Genomic DNA, 19,596 nt, shown 5'->3' with positions numbered 1-19,596 from the left:
CTGACTACATCGCAAGAAGATTCCTGACACCAGGAATGATGAACAAGACAGACTTCTTTTTTTACCATTTATTACTATTGTGATTTCTTCAATAGCCATAAAGCTAGATTATCTGTGCTATTTTTTTCCCTTCCCTCCCAAAAAAAACTACTATCCCTACATAAATTCAAACATGTTTCAACATAGAATACAAGTACCAGCCTGAAACAGGACTTCAAAATTGATTTTTCTCTTCGCCACTGGATTCATCTTATCACCTGTTATACACACTCATTTCTATGAGTGTCTTTTCCACAGTCTTTTCACTTACTGTCTTGCCATACAGTAACACCCACTCAATCACACACCTCAAAACTCAGTGAAATAACTTTTCTTCCTTTTCATTCATCCACATATCCTTCCTGATTGACAATATTTTTTCATATGAATTTCTTGAAAAGTAGTTTTAAATCATAATTTCACACCATCGATTATATGAGGTTAAATAAAAATGGGAAAAAACTCACCTTTAATATTTAGATTGTCTGGATATGAAACATGCAATGTAGAAACTTTTCCATTTGCAATATTTGCTGAAATTATAGGTACATACAGAAATTTTAATTCATATAATTAAATCATCAAGATTAGTTATGGTTTCAATGCCAATTCTTCAAAATGACTATTAATTATATAAATTTAATGTTAAGAGAGCTGAATGGGTATACAGCTATAAAGTTATAATGGAAAAACTTCAATACAAACTTATTTATATATATGGATTTATGTAAAAAATATCAATTATCCAAGGTTCATAGCTAAATAAGTAGGAAAAAACCTTCATATAACTCCTGAGTATATAAATACCTCCTTGGAACAATCCTCTCCATAACATTTACTCAATTAATACAACTTCCAACTCTTCAAGGAGCACATTAACAGATCCCTTTCTTCTCTCTCTCTCTCTCTATAACACTCACGCATGCCACTGTTATGTTATATAGCAGGGCCGAATCCTGCATGCTTGCTATGCAAGCTCATTACTTGAGAAAGAAGTAATATTTATTTGTTAATAAATGCATGCATGCATTTATAAGCATTCCATTTAGGCTTTTATTTTTGTAGACAGAAGAAGTCTTAAGCTTGCGCAGCAATAATTGAGCTTTGCGTTGTGTATCAAAGGCCGATGCTTGCTCATCTAGTCAAAGCTACCTTGGCTTGCTCGGTTGTGAGAGCTTCCAGGTCCTCGCTGCAGCATTGTGATTTCATGTGCGCGGATAGCCATTTCCGCCCCCTTCATGTCGTCTCACTCTGTTGCTTAAACACAGGCCATACGCAATCAAAGTAGCTCTAGCTAGTGAGCTTCAGCAAGCCTTTACAAGTGTGCATGTTGCTTGGGAAAATTAAGTTACAACCAACTTTTTATGACAATGTCATTGACCCGTTCATAAAGAATTCTACCATATGGTAGAATTTGTATTCAAGTAGGTCAGCTAAATTGAAAAAGATAGAATATCATTTACATATATAAATGTTATATTTGTATGATTGAATGTACATAAATTTCTAAATATATAGTCTTAAATGGTAAGTAATTCATTATTCCGCTAATCAGACTTCAATCACACCTCTCACTCCCTGAATGATAACAAGAGCAAGCGTGAATTTCAAGACCAGCATTCACCCCTGTTATATAGGCCATCAGACCTCTCATGTATGGGGTTGATTAAAATAAAAAAAAATTTTAAAAAAGTAAAATAAAATTAAATTAAAAAAAAACCTTCAAGGATTACCAAAAACATACAGCTTCTGGCTCAATGACTTTTCAGCCTTCCTATGATATATTCCATAATTAAATCCATCTGGATAATGAACTAGCCATGATAAACCAAAAATTTAGCATACTTGGCAAACTAAAATGTATTTCAGTATTAGCTGAAACTATGTATGAGGGTGGTCTGAAAAGTTCTCAGCCTCAACCATAGATGGCAACACTATCAGCAAGATTTTTTTTTTTTTTCTAAGTTGGTACATCTGCCATAAGCATCCATGTGAAATTGCAAGTCATTCTATCAAGTAGTTTGTTTTATACAGCTGTCTGAAGCAAAAGTGCTGTCTGTATCCCTTGAAATGGATAAAATTGAGTATCATGCAGTTATGAAATTCTTTATAAAAGAAGGTTTAATGCCAAAAGAAATTCATTCGAAGTTCACAAAAGTTTATGGGCACTCTTCTCCTTCATTTTTCAACAATTAAGAAATGGGCTGCCGAGTTTAAACATGGCCGTACCAGCTTTGAATATGATCCATGTGAAGGATGTCCAAAAAGTGTAACAACACTAGAAATCATCGATCAAGTGGACGATATGGTATTGGATGATCCAAGAGTAAAAGTGCATGAAATTGCTGAGGCTATAGGCATTTCAAAAGAATGCATGGGATATATTTTGCATGAAGAATTGCAAATGAAAAAACTTTGCACAAGATGGGTGCTGTGCTTGCTCACAGCAGATCAAAAATGCACTCGCATGAAAATATCTGAAAATTGCTTGGAGTGTTTTAACAAGAATAAAACTGCTTTTGTGTGTAAATTTATTACTATGGAAGAGACTTGGATTCACCATTTAAAACTAGAATCCAAACAGTAGTCAAAACAGTGGACAGAAGCTGGTTGTTCAGCGCCAAAGAAGATTCCATCAGCAAGAAAGGTCATGGCATTGGTGTTTTGAGTTGCTAAAGGCATTTTGTTTATTAATTATCTTGACTATTATTAATTAATTGGCGGATATTATTCCGATCTTTTAACCAGACTAGACGAAAAAATTCGTGAGAAAAGACCTGGTTTGCAGAAGAAAAAAATCATCTTTCATCAGGACAATTTCACCTCCCCACAAAGGTGTTTTGGCAATGGAAAAATTAAGGGATCTGCACTATGAATTGTTGGAACATCCACCCTAGTCCCCAGATTTGGTTCCTCTGACTTCTATCTCTTCCCCAAACAAACTCTTTCTTAGCGTTTTTCTTCGAATCAAAAGGAGACTGCAGCTGTAGAGGGGTATTTTGCAGATCTTACTACATAACCACTACAGGGACGGTATAATGGTGCTGGAGCATCACTGGAATAAATATATTAGTCTTAAGAGAGATTATGTTGAAAAATAAAAATAATTTTGAAATTATAAATTTGTTTTTTCATGGTTAGGCTGAGAACTTTTCAGACCACTCTTGTATACATTATAATGGTAAAACAAAATTTGTATTCTTTTGTAGATGAATAGTTTTTTAAATCAAATTGTCAACAGTTTGCCTAAGCTATAAGAGTTGTAAAATTTCTGTAAATTCATCCTATTCTGATCTGTTGTACCAAACGACAATAATTTGACAAAGGTTATTGTCGTGTCGTTGGTATACAAAAAAATTGAATCAGTGATTGATATTTAGGCAAATTATACAACTAATCCATCTAATGATAAATGTAATGTAAAACAATAGTGTAATCAGTTTAAACAAACTGAAATTGTCAAGAAACTTAAATCCTAGGATGCCTTAGGAGACCTTGATAAAAAATAATTAATATGCATGATTTCTTGAAAGGTTTGAAGAAATCAAAAAGTATGTGTGAAACTTGAGAGGAAAGTTTCTCAGTCCACTGTTTACAGGATACTTAAAATAAATAAATAAAAATAATATGTGTGTGTGCGTGTGTGTGTGTACACATACAGGAAAGCCTCACTTAACGTGAATTCGATGTGAGCAATAATCAGAGCGAATGAATGAAATGATACCATTTCCAGCTTTAAGCGAGAATTGATTAATCAGTAAATAATTTTTTTTAAGTTATGCAAAATTTTATGTTACGCGAAATTTTTTGTTGCCGATCTGCAGTGAGCGGCAGCACTTGTCGATGTTAATGCTAGTGGACAGTAGCAGTGCTGCGGGTGGTGGCCAGTGACACTCAGCAGTTGACTCAAAACTATCATTACAAACGATGATAAGTTTGAGTCAACTCTGAGCAAGAGATGACTCAAATTTATTATATTCAACCTCTGATATGGAAAAGAGAAAGACTGATAAAGAAAGCAGCAGTAATAAAAAGAGAAGTAATTACGTTAGAGGAAAAGCTCGAAGTTATTAAGAGACATGAAAGTGGCACTAGTAATACAACGATTGTGCAAGACCTGGGATACAGTAAGTCTACGGTTCGAACTATATTAAAGAAGAGCAAAGAACACAAAGAACAAGGAAAAGTTGCTACTGCTTCTTTAAGCATGTAGATCACCTGAAATAGAAGCCATTTAATGATCGAGATGAAACGTTTTCTATCACTCTGGATTGAGGATTGTAACCAAAAAAGAATACCTCTTAGTACAAGGAATATTCAGGCAAAAGCTTTCAATATTTTTAAATCATTGAAAGAGACAAAATTTCAAGAGGAATGCAAAAGTTTTACTGTGAGTTAAGGATGGTTTGACCATTTTAAAAATCGAAATGGACTGCATAATGTAAGAATAACTGGGGAATCTACTAGTGCTGATAAAGATTCTGAGGCCAAGTGTCCTGAAGAATTGCAAAGGATAATTCAGGAGGGTGATTATGACGATTATCAAATATTCAAAATCAACGAAACTGATCTCTTTTGGAAGCATATGCCAACAAAAACTTTCCTAGCTAAAGCTGAAGCATCTCAACCAGGATACAAAATATTTAAAGATCGTCTTATGCTTTTATTAGGAGACAATGCACAAGGCGACTTTATACTCAAGCTTATGTTAGTTTATAACGTACAAAATCCAAGATCTGACGTTATTGAAGAAATCAGCACAATTGAAAAAGAACTTGGATTTAATGAACTGGATAATGAAGATGTGAGAAACTTGTTCGATTCGCATTCAGAACATTTAAGCAAGAATGATCTTCAACTAGAAGAACAGCATGCATATGAAGAAGAAGATAAGGAGTGTGAACAAAAAGAGAATGTTACGACTAAGAAGCTAACTGCAAAAGAACTTGAGCTAATTTTCAATCATATTGAGCACACTAAGGAAATTTTGCTTGATACTGATATGGAATGAAGCTTTAAAGTCTGCTAAAATCTTGATAAAGCGATCGACAGCTACTGCAAATTGCACGACAAGATGAAAAAGTCGAGCACTATTCAAACCTACTTAATTTTTTTTGCAAAAAAGTGGCTCAATCAAACGTTTATACATTAAATAAAAATTCGAGCAATCGATTTTTATTAACTTTGATGATTTTATAATATAACATAGCTTATACTTATATATAAAATATGGAAGAAAAAGACAAATTTCCTCAAAGAATCATTTTTAGATGAAGCAACATTCTACTATTATAAGCATGCACAATTATCACATTTTGGATTTTAGTGTACTCTCTGAATAGCTACAATTTGAAGAAATGTGTGTGTTCATTAAACAACTCCATGTGATAAACATGGAGTTGTTTAATGAACAACTTATTGGGATATTTCATCCTAGAGGATTAGGTTTTAATTGCTAGAGAGATGGTCAGGTTCAAGGTTTAGAATTGCAAAAAGAGAGTGTATGTTTCAAATACTGAGAACTCTGGATATCAATAAAGAAATGAACTGGATGGGATTTTGCCACAAATTTTGTATTTGGTTCAGAGTTTGGTAATGGGAAAGGTATCCAAGGAGTGAAAGGAGGGTAAGATGGTGCCACTGCATAAGGGTGGTAGTAAAAATGGAAGTATCAAACTATAGACCAGTCTGTATTTCATCAGTAGTTGTTAAAATTTTAGAGAAATTGGTGAGAGAACATTTACAGCATTTGGCAGGTGAGGGTAATGTTATCTGCAATAGTCAGCATGGATTTGTTAAGGGACACTCTCATTTTAGAAATCTGATTGCTTTTTTAATAAGCTATAAAGAGCAATTAATGAGGGAAAGGCTTTTGTGCTTTTTTTATTATTTTATTTTATTTTATTTTTGATTTTACAAAGGCATTTGATGGGATGTCACATGATAGGCTGATATTTAAGTTTTAATACACGAGTTTAGATGTCAAGTTAGTGAATTAGATTAGCTGTCTGATGGGTATAAGAGAGTTGTGATTGAAGCAGCAGTATCAATGAAGTAGAATGTTACAAGTGAGGTTACACAAGGCTCAGTATTAGAACCTGTACTGTTTAAAATGTATATCAATGACAATGTCAATGGATTGCAAGGGGATATTTAGTTGTTTGCAGATGATGTCAAGCTGGGAAGGATAGCCCTTCAATAGAATTTGAATAAACTGGACAGATGGGCACATTAATGGGAGTCTTAGTTTAATTCAGCTAAATATAGCCTTAAAGTTTGGGAAACAATCTATGGGAGGCTGCATATGATATTGGAGGGAGTGGCAAGGGATCTTGGAGTGATTGATAGAAACCTGAAATTCAGGGAACATATTACAAATGTGGTAAAGGTAGCCTACAGGATTGCTGCAATACTGAGAAAGACACTGACTAGCAGAAATAAGAGTTGTCATTCAATTGTATAAAGCCCTAATCACATCACATCCAGACTATTGTGTTGAAATTTGGTCCCCAGGATTTCAAGAGGATAAATTAACCTTGGAAAGAGTATAGAGGCAGATAACAGAAATGATATTAGGAGTATACAATGTTAGTTATGAAAATAAACTTAGTGAATGTGGACTGCAAAGTTTGGTAGATGGAAGGTGAGTGATATGATTGAGACATTTACACTGTTGCGAGGTAGTTACAGGGTTGACAATGGGGAGTTCGTTTGTTTGGCGGAGCAAAGGGAAAGAGCTAGGACAAATGGCTATCCTAGGAAGTTGTGAGCAAGATGATGAGGAGTGGTTTCTTTGCATGGAGGGTGGTTGAACTGTGGAATGCACTGCCTGGTAGGGTGATGAGAACATGAATGGTGAATGGGTTCAAGGAGTGGTATAATACTGTTTTCTAGTTAGTCTCCCACGATGAGTCATGTGATTCCATGGAGGTCCTGAATCATAGTAATATAAATTGAAACAAAAACAGGATTGGTGGTGGCTAATATATGAAATAAGGGCTGAAATCATTGCTTTGAGTCCTGAAGGGAAAATTTATGGAGGCTGAATGTGTGCCACCCATTTTATTTCATATATTGGCCAACGCCAATACTGTTTTTGTTTTACTCTAACAGATAACAGGACTTACTTTGATGTAGTAGGTTTTTTTTTTTTTTTAACATGGGATCAGGCCAGAAATGTTACAATTGACCAAATTAAATTAATGTTACTTTACATACTACATAGCTTGTCTCCTTGTGTGTGTGTGTGTGTGTGTGAGAGTGAGAGTTTTATATTGCCTACTGCTTTCCAAATTTGGGTCATTCTCATTCAAAATTGCAGTAAGCGCATCAACAGCTGCAAATTTCATTTTAAACATATTGTTTCTGGGAGAAATCTTCACTGTGCAACTGTAACAAATTTTTTATATCACTGTTCTTTCAGACTAACCAATTCAAAATTCTTCAGTCATTTTATAGTTTCTCTTTGTTAATTTATCTCATGTTATTTCTATGTTTTTAGTTGCACTTTTATGTTGTACTGGTTCCATAATTCTTCACTGTTAAACTGTAAGCTGTACTGTAAACCACAATATTAACTATCTGCCACATCTGTTATTTAATTGCTACTTAGATGACCTGGAACATTATCAAGAATCAGAAGTGAGATTATTCTCAGCACAATATTTCACTAAGAAAAGACAGTCTAAAGATGTGCTCTGTAAGTCATGCTTTTTGGTTGGCATGCCAAATTAATTCGAAATAAATTCATATTCAAGTCTTTTATTAAAGATTTCAGATTTTGTGTTGTTCACAAAATCTGAGATCTTTAAAAGGCTCGAATAAGAAATGTGAAATGTCACTTTATCATCTTCACACTTTCTGTCAAGAAAGAGCATGATGATCACTTGATACATCATATGGTCTAGAACATTCTTTTTGTCCTGTGAAATTAAAGTACAAAGACATTTGCTTCCTCTTTTTTGGAAGAAAATGTCTTTGTACTTTCATTTCACATTACAGTCTTATCTACATTCCAAATTTTGTTGGGTGAGTAGCCTCCTCCTTCAGGAAGGATGCTATCAGACTAACTGTCTATGGATATAGACACTTACCACTTAGCTTAATTAAAGATAATACCTTTCTTCAATCGCCTTCTTGAAGCCTTTAAAGACAATATGTTATGCAGGATAATCATGAAACTCAGTGCTGCGCTCTGTTTGTTGCAGTTATCTATCTGGCGAGTTAAAAACCTCTCAAGCCAAACACCATCTAATTTTGCAGCACTGACAACCAGACTCTGCAGTTCTGATTTTTTCCTTATTCATGAATGATTTCCTCTGTCCCCACCCCGAGATGACACACACATGATAAAAATATCTGTCTTGTCATGTATCTGTTGAAGCTAATACACATGACAAAACAAATGTTTTTTTTGTTTCTTTGGTCTGTTTCAATTCAGTTTATCACCTCTGATTTTAAACTTAAAGATTTTTTTTTCTTCTTCTTCGGGTTTCACAACCACATTTAATAAATTTTTCAAACCCCTCCCCCCAATTCAAAGGTCATGATACAATTAATGATAGTGGAAACAGGAGTTTAAGCCTAAGATATGCAAACAAACAAACAAACAAATATACTGCTTGGCTTTTCAGTGTGCACTGGAGCTAACTCATCCACAGCTCCCACCACTAGTTCACCACTAAACAGTAGTGGCTAGCTATGAATTATCCTCCTGTAAGCCATGACACAGCCCATATTTGGTTTGTAAAAAAATTCTGCAAAAATGTTTTTAATAAGAAAATAAATATAAATATCAATTTTCCATCAAATTAAAAATGCAAAAATTGAGTATTTGCAAATTCAGAAAGGGATATATTTGTTAATCTAGTATCTTTTTTTTTTTCTCTCATTTAAAATACCAGCATTCTTTTGTGGAAATTCTGTATATCATGCTAGCTAGGAACAGTCCAAGGTGAAGAGTGAAAAGTCAACACTGAGCAACATACCTCAACAAAATTAAAAATAGACACTATCAGTTTATGAAGATTAGCAGAAAAGAGGTGAAGCTAGCAGAAATATTGCACTGACAAATGATTAATGTGATCTTCAAGATTAAGATGTCTTTCTAAATAAGTTGATTAATTTGAGCAATAAGGAAAAGAGAATGAAGCAGCTATAAAATTTTTGAATGGGAGGCAATTTCAGTGATGAGTGCAAATTTTTTAGGGGGAAATTTGAACATTCATTATTGGCCCTTATTTGTTCCTACTGAAGGCCAGAAGCAGCAAGAATGGCTGATATTAATTAAAAGAAAACATGGCTCTCATTGGCAATGTAAACAGTGAGAAATATATCTTACAGAAACATTTGGAAAAAAAAGAAGACAAAAGCAGAGCTACTGATGGTAAATATCTACTGGATTTATGTTCAGGACAATAACTAGCTATTACTTACACCACACTTCATTGTGCCTAAATTTACAGAGCCCAAAAACAAAGCAAACTGCATGTAATTTTAAATACTTAGAAAATGAATGAATGTCACAAAAAACACTGAAATAAGTGAAGATTAACAATGAACAGCTTTAAAATGTGAACTAAAGATCAAATATTACTGGGAAAGTGGAAGAGTGAAAGAATCAAACCTTAGCAAACTGTAAAATCTGAAGTAAGTGTTGAAAGTCATCCAAGGAAAAATGTGACAAAGTTCTCTACAAGAGCTCCAATGTTGGATACATACAAAGTCACAGAAACAGTCCACAAAAAAGGATATTATAACAAAAAGTTCCTAGCTAGTAAATCAGCATTTCATTCCTTAGGGAACAGAAAAACTAATGAAGGTTAATTGTCATTTAATACCTACTCAAGATCAAGACAAGCTACTGTGACCTACATTAGTCATTGAATAAAACCTAAAATGGCTAAACAAAAGTTAAAAATTACTAATAAAGTAGCTAGCAAGAGAAATGTGACAGAAAATATCCAAAAGGAACATAATACATGCATTTCAATATTAGATTCATTATTTTTCATTCAAGGCTAGACATGATTCTTAGTAGTTAATGTCAGGAACATACTATGTTCAAAGAAAGCAAGAAAAATAAGAAATCCACACTTTTAAAGATAAAGGTTTCAAAATACTCATTTACCACCAAAACCTTTTTCTAAAAGTTTATTCTAACATCTTTAGAAGTAACTTTACTCTTGAAAATAAATAAATAATGAGAGGTCGCTCGTTTATTTTGCACGTATATTTTGCTTAAACTTGATTACAAATTCGTTGTTTTTGGCCCTTAGAGTAGTAACTGGCAGAGGAAAGATGGTGGCGGCTTTGTCAGTGCATGACTTTAACTTAGACTTCAGTTGTTTCGCGAAGTGCAAGTTGTGTTACATGTATTCTTTTGATTACATAGATGGTTTATGGACATTTAAGGCTGATGGAAAGAGTATGTGTGAAGTATGAGCTAAATGAGAATTTGATGAGTGCTAATATGAATTTGATGACAGAAAGCGTTAGCAGCGAGAATGTTTCAGGAAGAATGAGTGCTCATTTGAAAGAGAAGCATGGTGTGAAAGAAAGGTGAAAAATTGTTAAGAAAGCATTGAAAAAGAAAACGAGTGTTTGAAAACCGTAATAGATGGTAAAAAGAATGAAAGCAAGGTGAATGTGGCGGAAGGAAACAAAATTGAGAGAATGAAAGAAACCGGAAATAGCGTGACAAAAGGATCGAAAGTGGGAAAAATGGAAAGAATGAATGAAAGCGAAAGTTGGATGCATGGACCGAAAGTACAGAAACTCAAAAGGATGAATGAGAGTGAAAGCATGTGGAGGGAGTTAAAAAATTAGAAAGATTGAATGATAGAGAGAATGTGACGCAAGATTCGAAAGCTGAATTGGGTTGGATGAGGCAAGAGATGAAATGTATGCGAAGTGAAATTAAGAAAATTTGAGTGAAAACGATCAAAACAAATCAAGTAGATACGAAAGAATTAACGAAAGACAAGCGAGTGGCATTGTATGGCAACTCCATTATTAAAGGTGTGCTGGATGAAAGGATGCACACAGTATGTTTTCCAGGCAGTAAAATGAGTAGAGTGATTATTGAGGCATTGGATATAAGGAGGGAGCGAGTGAAGAGAGTTGATGGTTTTAATAAGTACAAATGACTTGACAGAGGACAAACAGTACATCAAAATGGATATCAGAAGGTTGCTTAGACAGATAAAAGAGAATAGTGTGACAGGAAGGGGAGTAAGCGTGTTGCCTAGATATGACTGTGGTGAGATGAGGTGGAGAGCAATGATTATGAATGTATGTTGGCTGAAATGTGTGAGGAGAGGGGAGTACAATTTGTTAATGTGTGGAATGAGTTTGAAGGATGAAGTGAACTGTATGGGAGCGATGGACTGCATTTGAGTGGTTATGGTGCGAGTCATTTGGAGAGACTGTTGCTGGAAGGTAGAGAAGTGAGTATAGAGAATGAATCAGATCAAGTATGAAGTGATGTGGAAGAGTAGGAGAGTACAACAGGAGAGAGAGATTGAAGAGGTGGTTATGAATGAGGAAGTAAGTGGCATGAGTATGGAAAATGAGAGAATGGGTGTGAAGGGAAACGGGAAGGCTCAGGCTGGACAGGGGTACACAGCGTGAGAAAGCATGTGTAGATAGGAAAGGAATGGGATGACTTGGGATCAAGAGGAAACAGTTGGAATTGAAGAGGGTTCTAAAATGAATAAGCAGAAAGGGAAATGGTCCCAGTCGAGCATGGAGAGATCACATTGAATGAGTGTTATCAGTGGAACTAGCTGTAGATCCAGGAATGAGCTGTTGTGTTAACATACAAATGCTAGAAGTGTAAGAAACAAGGCATATGAAATGGTTGCACTAATTGAGTCTGTTCGCCCAAAAATTGTTGGAATAACTGAGACATGGTTAGATAAGGATGACATCCTGATAGGAATAGAGATGGAAGGATATGATGCGTTTCATGAGGATAGAAGGGGTAAAAAGGGAGGGGGAGTGCTACTGATGATAGAGAAAGAGTTATGTCCATACAAAGCAGAGATGCAATAGGGAAAGAGTGCTAGTGGTTTTGAGGCAGTATGGTGTGAGATAGAGGTGAATGGAATGAAATGCTTGGTTGGATGTTGTTATAGACCAGGAAATGTATAATCAAATTAGTCAAGCAAATAAGAAAAGAGTGATCATCATGGGCAATTTAATTATGGCAATATAGACTAGAATGATGAGATAGCAACTGGAAGTAAAGAAAATGAGTTTCTTAAGTTTTTGAGGGATAACTACCTCAATCCTCGCGTACAGAGGGTACACGAGGATTGAGGGTCTTGGATTTGGTCATCTCATCAGAGGATGTAATGATACATGAAGTGTCAAATCACCCACCAATTGATGAGAGCGATCATGAGGTGATTACCTAGGTGGTTGCCAGCAATGTGAGGACCTCTGTAAAAAAAGGTATATGTGGCACTACAAGGGGGGGGAGGTGATTAGAAGAGCTCAGGAGACAGCTTGCAGGTGTAGCATGGAATGAGCAGTTAGCTGGAAAAGAGATCAATGCAGCTTGGGGGATTTTCAAAAACTCTCTAGTAGATGCAATATCTAAATGTATTCCAAGGGTGAGAAGGTTAAATAAGATAGGTGTGAAATGGATGAATAAAGAGATGACTAAGCATGCGATACAGAGAAAAAGGGCATTATGGAGGCGGCATAAGAGAAGTGGAAATAACCAATTCCATGAGGACTACAAAGACCAAGGAAGGCAGATGACTTGGTTTGTGAGGGTAGCTAAAGAGAGGTATGAACAGCAGTTAGCTAATGAAGCCAAAAAGAATCCTAAGGAGTTCTTTCGATATGTAGCTAGCAAAAGAAAGAATAATTATGGAAAAATGACATTGTTTGGAGAAAATGGTATAAAGACAGCTGTTGCGGATGGTGTGGTGGAGATACTTAATGAGCAGTTCATAAAGGTCTTTCAATCTTGTGAATGTGATTTCATGGAGAGATTGAGAGCAGTTGATGATGGGGAGGAGAGACTGACTGTAAGTGAGCAAGAGGTGTATGGAGAGTTGAGAAAACTAGATGTAAATAAGAATGTGGGAATTGATAATATATCACCACGTATTCTGAAGGAATGTGCCAGGGAGTTGACACCAGCCTTGACACATTTTTTTAATATGAGTCATGCACTGGGTCAAGTTCCTAAGGAGTGGAAGGAGGGCAAGATTGTGCCACTTCAAAGGAGGTGATAGAACTCAAGCCTCAAACTATAGGCCTATCTGTGCATCAGAAGCTTCTCCTAAGCTTCCTCAAGTTGTTGGAGAAACTTGTGAGAACTAGGATCCAGAATTGGGTCAACAAAAATGGTATCAACTTTGATGGACAGCATGGATTTGCTAAAAGGAGGTCATGCTCTACTTAACTTATTACAATAAGGTGACAGCTTCCTTGGACAGAGGAGAAGGATACACAGTAATATACTTAGATTTCGCAAAGGCTTTTGATAGATTACCACATGATAGTCAAATAGAGCGGATGAGGTTGGATATTAGATTGGAGACTGGCTATCTGATAGGTATCAACAAGTTGTGTATGGGGGAGCGATATCCAGGAAAAGGAAAGTTACTAGTGGTGTGCCTCAGGGATCTGTTTTAGGGCCATTGCTGTTTAACTTGCATATTAATGATATTGGTAAAGATTTGGATAGAGATATTCAGTTGTTTGCAGATGATGTAAAGTTGGGACAAACCATGAAGAGTAGAGTTGTGGCCTTGCAAGAAGACTTGAATAAATTGAATGATTGGGCATGGGAATGGGGCATGTGAGTTCAATGTTACAAAATGTAAGGTTTTAAAATTTGGAAAACAAAGATGGGATGCAGAATTTATGCTTGGTGAGGATATTGTCGGAGGTGGAGGAAATAAGAGATCTGGGAGTGATAGTGGATAAGGATTTGAAATTTAGGGGACACATTGCCAAAATTGTGAAGACAACACAAAGGCCTCTGGGAATAATGCAGAGGACACTGACTTATAGAAGTAGAGAGATTCTTGTTCCATTGTATAAGGCTTTGATTAGGCCACACATGGATTATTGTGCCCAGATTTGGTCACCTGGTTTTCAGGAGGATGAAGAGATGTTGGAGAGGGTCCAGAGGCCACTTTTCATTCTAAGGTAGTTTCTAACCTCTGGAATGTCGAGTATGAGGAAAGATTGTGAAGATGCAACTTGCAGAGTCTAGTGGACAGGAGGAAGAGGGGAAATATGATAGAGAGCTACAAGTTATTAAGGGGTTGTTATAGGATCAATGCTGGAGAGGTTCTACAGAAAATAGTGGGACATCAGGGGAAAACCAGAGGTCATCCCTGGAAGCTGTATAAGGAGGGTGTGAGAAGGAGAGAGAAGCAGGTTTTTTTTCCTTGCAGAATTGTGAATGATTGGAATGCCTTGCCTGAGAGTGTGGTGTCTGCAGAGAATTTGAGTGTGGGAATTTGAGAAAATTATATTACGGTATGATGAGCTGTGTGTTTGATAAAAGGACCTCCTACATGAGTCTTTGACTCCATGGGGTCTTGGGTAATAATAATAATAATAATAAAAATAATTAATTCCATTAAGTTGGCATTTCTGAGCAGTGTTTAAATTATAATCCTTGGAATACAAAAAGGTATAAATGAATAAAAATTTTCCTAAACAACTTACAGCATAACATTAAAAGAATAGGAAGTTGTTTAAAATAAACAGCTGGATACTTAATATCCTGATACCAGAGACTTAGAACCTTTTTGAGTGAAATTCACATTACAGACTATTTTGGAAAAATTTGGAGAAAACTGTAATGCATGCACAAGTTCAAATCAAGAGAAGAAGAAATAAGGAAAGCCTCATTGACTATTCTTCACACTGGTTCAGGATTCAGAGGATTTGAAAATGGAAGTGATCATTATAACAAGCCAAAAGGCTATTTTACCGGTGACATAAGTTAAGTTTAAGGGAGATGGTAAATCTCGTATTATTGTACAGCTAGGTACGAAACTCTGATCAGAATCCATCGAATCCTAGAGTTTCATGCCGAAAAAACTATCGGTGAGCCCAAGTGTAGTAATCACTTGGGTAGTACAACACCAGGGCAGCTCTCAGCAAAGGTGGAGCAAGATCCGTCACTGTCCTTAATATTCTCTCATAATGTAAAACGCAGCTCTTAGGAGATGTATTACTGTTTTACATTATGAGAAGAGGTCACTAAGGATTGAAACTGGTCACCCAGACTAGTTTCAACCCTTGTTGAGGTCTCATCAGTGACAGTGAGGACATTAAGAATATTAAGGACAATGACGGAGCTTGCTCCACCTTTGCTGAGAGTTGCCCTGATGTTGTACTTCCCAAGTGATTACTTACACTTGGGCTCGCCGATAGTTTTTTCGGCATGAAATATCCCAATAAAACAGAATACATAAAAACATTTTTAAAAAAAAAATTAAAGTTGAGCAGCTTTTACTTTTACAGGTTTTTGTTAAACTCTGAAAAACACATTGATTCAGCTAGGGAGGAATATGGTGAAGTTGTCTGCATGAATGGTAAAACCACAACTCATGTTGGATACAAGAAGTGGCAATCTCCAGGAAAAGTGGAAAATACTGAAGGCTCCTACAAATAAGTCAGCAAATGCACTAAATGAATATAGAAAAAAATGTAAGAGAGCTAAGCTAAGTTAAAGATAGTCAAACAAAAGTCCCAGAAAGACTTTGGTAAGAATATAGAAGATAAATATCAGTTCTGGAGGTTATTGAAAAAGCTCGGAAATGGAGGATAGAGTATGGTAAAAGCAATCAAACACAAAGCTCATGAGCAGGACACTTTAGATTCCTGAATAACTTGCTTTTTAACAGTCAACATCCCAGAAGGAATCAAATAACTGATTGCCTTTTCTTAACATATTAGGGACTCACCTTTCAGAGGCGGTTCACTATTTTTTTTTTCCATTTATAGAAAGCCAACACACACACACACACACACACACGGCTATTTGTTCTAATGATGCAGTCCTGTCTACAGAAGTCAACACTATCTTCACTATACTTGCTACTTGTGCCTCCATAGCACAATCAGAAGAACAACAGGACATTGCAACCTTCAACTGAAAAAGATCTGGCTTGATTCTCATCGTGATGAGAGGAATCTTTATGTGGGCTTTTTTTAATTGAAGGTGAGTTAGCCTTCTGCAAGTTCCTAGGAGGAAAACCCTACTATCTTTCTATCTTATATGAAGGTAGTAGGGTTTTCCTCCTGGAAACTTGGTTTGTTCATCCCACAATACAAGCAATTCAGTACTAATACGCAAGCAATTTATAAATAGAAAATACTATTGGTGGCAGTAGATGGCATTGCATGTAGTTATAGTGTAGGATGTAGATGGTAGCATTATGTGCAGATAGAGGTGAAGTAGTATAGATGGATTGCATAGAGTGTGGAGTGCCCTCACACAATGAATCCTTGGAGGTGTCATAAAATTATACTTTCTTGGCCAATGGCTGCAATTCCCACAAAATAGATAAAATATTAGATGCCCCCAACTTCTCCTCTCCAAACATACAAAAACAAAAAACGCCACCATTCCTATTCCATATATTTGGAGTACATTTAAAAATAGCCAAAGTACTAATAAAATATACACTTCAGATCACATTCAAACCACATAGCAAATTAGCAACTCTGATCCACTTTCCTAAGGGCAAACTCCATACTCTAGCATACACTGGAGTGTATAAAGTTTTCTGTGACTGTGCCTTAGCCTACTATGGAAAGAAAAGGTATGTTAACATCCACCTTGGAGAACATAAGAAATACAATCACTGCTTTAGTAATAGTAGTCAGGACTGATAGACTACACTTTGGACCCCCCCCTTCACAAAGGATTATATGGAAAAACCACTATACAGAAGTTGTTACAGGTCAGTAAAACTATTTTTTGAGTCAGCAATGGCTATGAAGCATTTTCCTAACCTTAACAAATATGGCTGCATTAATTTGCCAAAAATTTGGGGGTCATCTCAATATCAACTCCCACTCAACAGTAGTACTTCTTTTATACAAGCTTAGAGAGAGCCAAATTAGGACTTTAGATCTTTTGTCCATTACAATTTAAATTGTTTCACTTACTCACTGTCGTGTGTATAAACTGTAACATGTTGCTTTGCTCTGAAGATACTAGTTTGAAATCCTTTCTTTTATTAATAAATATCATTTCTAATTTAGTTTTGTTTGGTATTCATTACAACATAAAATTATTACTTAATTTTAGCACGTAATAGTGCTAAAATTAAGTAAGTTATGATTATACAACTAAGTTAACTGCAAGTTAAATAAAAGAATATGCAATAAGAGAAATTAGCTAAAACAACAAAACAAATGAAGAGATGATAACAGAACCATAGTAAAAATAAAGGTACCAGAAAGAAACTTATTAGAATTTGAGAATGTGCAATAAGAGTTGTTCTTCTTCTTGAGTATTCTGCAATTGAGCAGGTTCTTCTCTTAGTAGCAAAAACTTTCCTTCCACTCTCTTCTGTTCTGAGCCTTCTCTTTCAAGGTTGTGTACCTGTCTCCATTCGGCATGTCATCTAGCATTGTTTTCCTTACTCTTCCTCTGGGTCTATTTCCATCTATTTTTCCTTCGATGGCATTTCTGATGATTCCATCCCTCTCCGAATATGTCCAATCCAGTTTCCCTTTCTTCTTTTTATCCTCCTTAACAGATTTCTTTCTTCTTCTACTCTTTTTAAGACCTCTTCATTAGTTATTTTATCTGTCCATTTGATTTTTTCTATCCTTCTCCAAATCCACATCTCAAACTTTTCCAAAATCTTAATTTCTTATTTCTTCAATGTCCAAGTTTCAGCTTCATAGAGGGCAACACTCCACACATAACATTTTATTAGTATTTTCTTTAAGTTTCTATCCATTTTACTTCTGAATAAATTCCATTTTCTATTAAAGACATCTCTTCCCATCGTTATTCTTGCTTTTATGTCACTTTTATATCTTCCATCACTGCTAATCACACTTCCTAGATATTTAAATGTCTTCACTTAATTCAATTTTTCCCCATTTATTCTGATATTCATATTTGCCTCTTTCCTTGCTATTTTCATTACCTTTGTTTTTCTTATGTTAATTTTCATTCCATAATTGATACAGTATTCCAGTAATCTGTTCAACATATGTTGTAGTCCTGTTTCAGTATTTGAAAATAATGCCTTATCATCTGCATATCTTATTGTAAATATTTGTCTACCTCCAATCTTATTCCTTCTTCTGAATTCTTTTAACATTGCTTTGGAATATATGCTAAACAAAGTTGGTGACAGAGAACGGCCTTGTCTTACTCCTCGTCCAATGATACCTGGTTCTGTTGTACCAGGTATGTCTCTCACCATGGAAGTTTGTCCCATATATAGCGAATAATTAGCCTTCTGTCTTTCCAATATATACCAATCTTTTCCATTACTTCCACTATCTTATCCCATTTTACAAAGTCAAAAGCTTTTTCAAAATCTACATAACAGATACCAACTTCTTTGTTCACTTACTATTCTTAACAGTCCAACTGCATCTCTTGTTCCCCTACCCTTCCTGAAACCAAACTGATCTTCTCCAAGAAATTCTTCTACCTTAGATGCAATTCTTCATGTTAAGATTCTCATGTATTTTTGATGTATGGGAAATTAGGCTTATTGTTCTAAAATCTTTGCAGTTCACTACATTACTTTTCTTTGGTAGAAGTATAAATATTAAGGTCAAAATCTTTTGGTAATTCTCCTTTGTTATAAATTAAATTTATTATTTTGGTTATTTCTTCAGTTCCTTTATTCTAAAGTTGTCTCAGGAATTCTGCAGGTATTTCATCTATTCCTTCTGCCTTTCCACATTTTAGTTCTTTAATGGCCATTTCTACTTCTGTCTTCAAAATCTCTGAGCCAGATCATCTTCATTTACCTTCATTATATCTTCTAATGGCAACTCATTTGGTCTATTTTCCTTGTCATACAGATCTTCAATGTATTCCTTCCATTTCATTAGGATTTCATCTTCTTCAATTAGGATTTCTCCATTCTTATCTTCTATGCCTCTAGCTCGAATGGTTTTTTAAGCCAATCTTCTCTGCTTCTTTCTGCTATCCTTCTAATTTGTCATTCGGGGTTCTATATTGTATTTTCCCTTCTGGGGTGTCTTTATTTTTCCATTTTCTTCTTTCTTCCATCAGAGAAATCATCTCATTAGTTATCCATGGTTTTTTTATTCTTTTAGCTCTTACATATCCAATTTCTTCTTCTGCAATCTTCTTTATTTTCTCTTTAACTTGTTCCCATTTCTTTTCTGGATTTTTCAATATTGACTAAACTTGTTTCCTCTAATTCTTTCTCCAATCTATTTCCAAATTCCTTGTTATTTTTTAATTTCTCAAAGTTCCATTTTTTTCTTTTCATAGTTTCTTTTATTTTCTTTAGTTTCACGCTTATTTCTATGAATAGTAGGTTGTGGTCAGAGTAAATATCAGCT

At 35.3% G+C, this 19,596-nt stretch overlaps 1 protein-coding gene across 1 annotated transcript in view; it reads right to left on the bottom strand.

The window, feature by feature from the left end:
- mdy (diacylglycerol O-acyltransferase) overlaps nucleotides 1–19,596 on the bottom strand; it is a 205,951-nt gene that overhangs the window by 96,091 nt on the left and 90,264 nt on the right. The window contains exon 8 of the mRNA XM_090397343.1: nucleotides 507–572. Within this exon, the coding sequence (XP_090253469.1) occupies nucleotides 507–572 (66 nt within the window). The remainder of the gene's footprint in view (nucleotides 1–506; nucleotides 573–19,596) is intronic.

Source organism: Typopeltis vanoorti, chromosome 9 (genome assembly GCF_054136105.1).
Source record: "Typopeltis vanoorti isolate ZY-2024b chromosome 9, IOZ_Tvanoo_1.0, whole genome shotgun sequence".
NCBI lineage: Eukaryota > Metazoa > Arthropoda > Arachnida > Uropygi > Thelyphonidae > Typopeltis > Typopeltis vanoorti.
The sequence above is the reverse complement of the archived record's forward strand: the minus strand, read 5'-3'. Positions and strand labels throughout refer to the sequence as shown.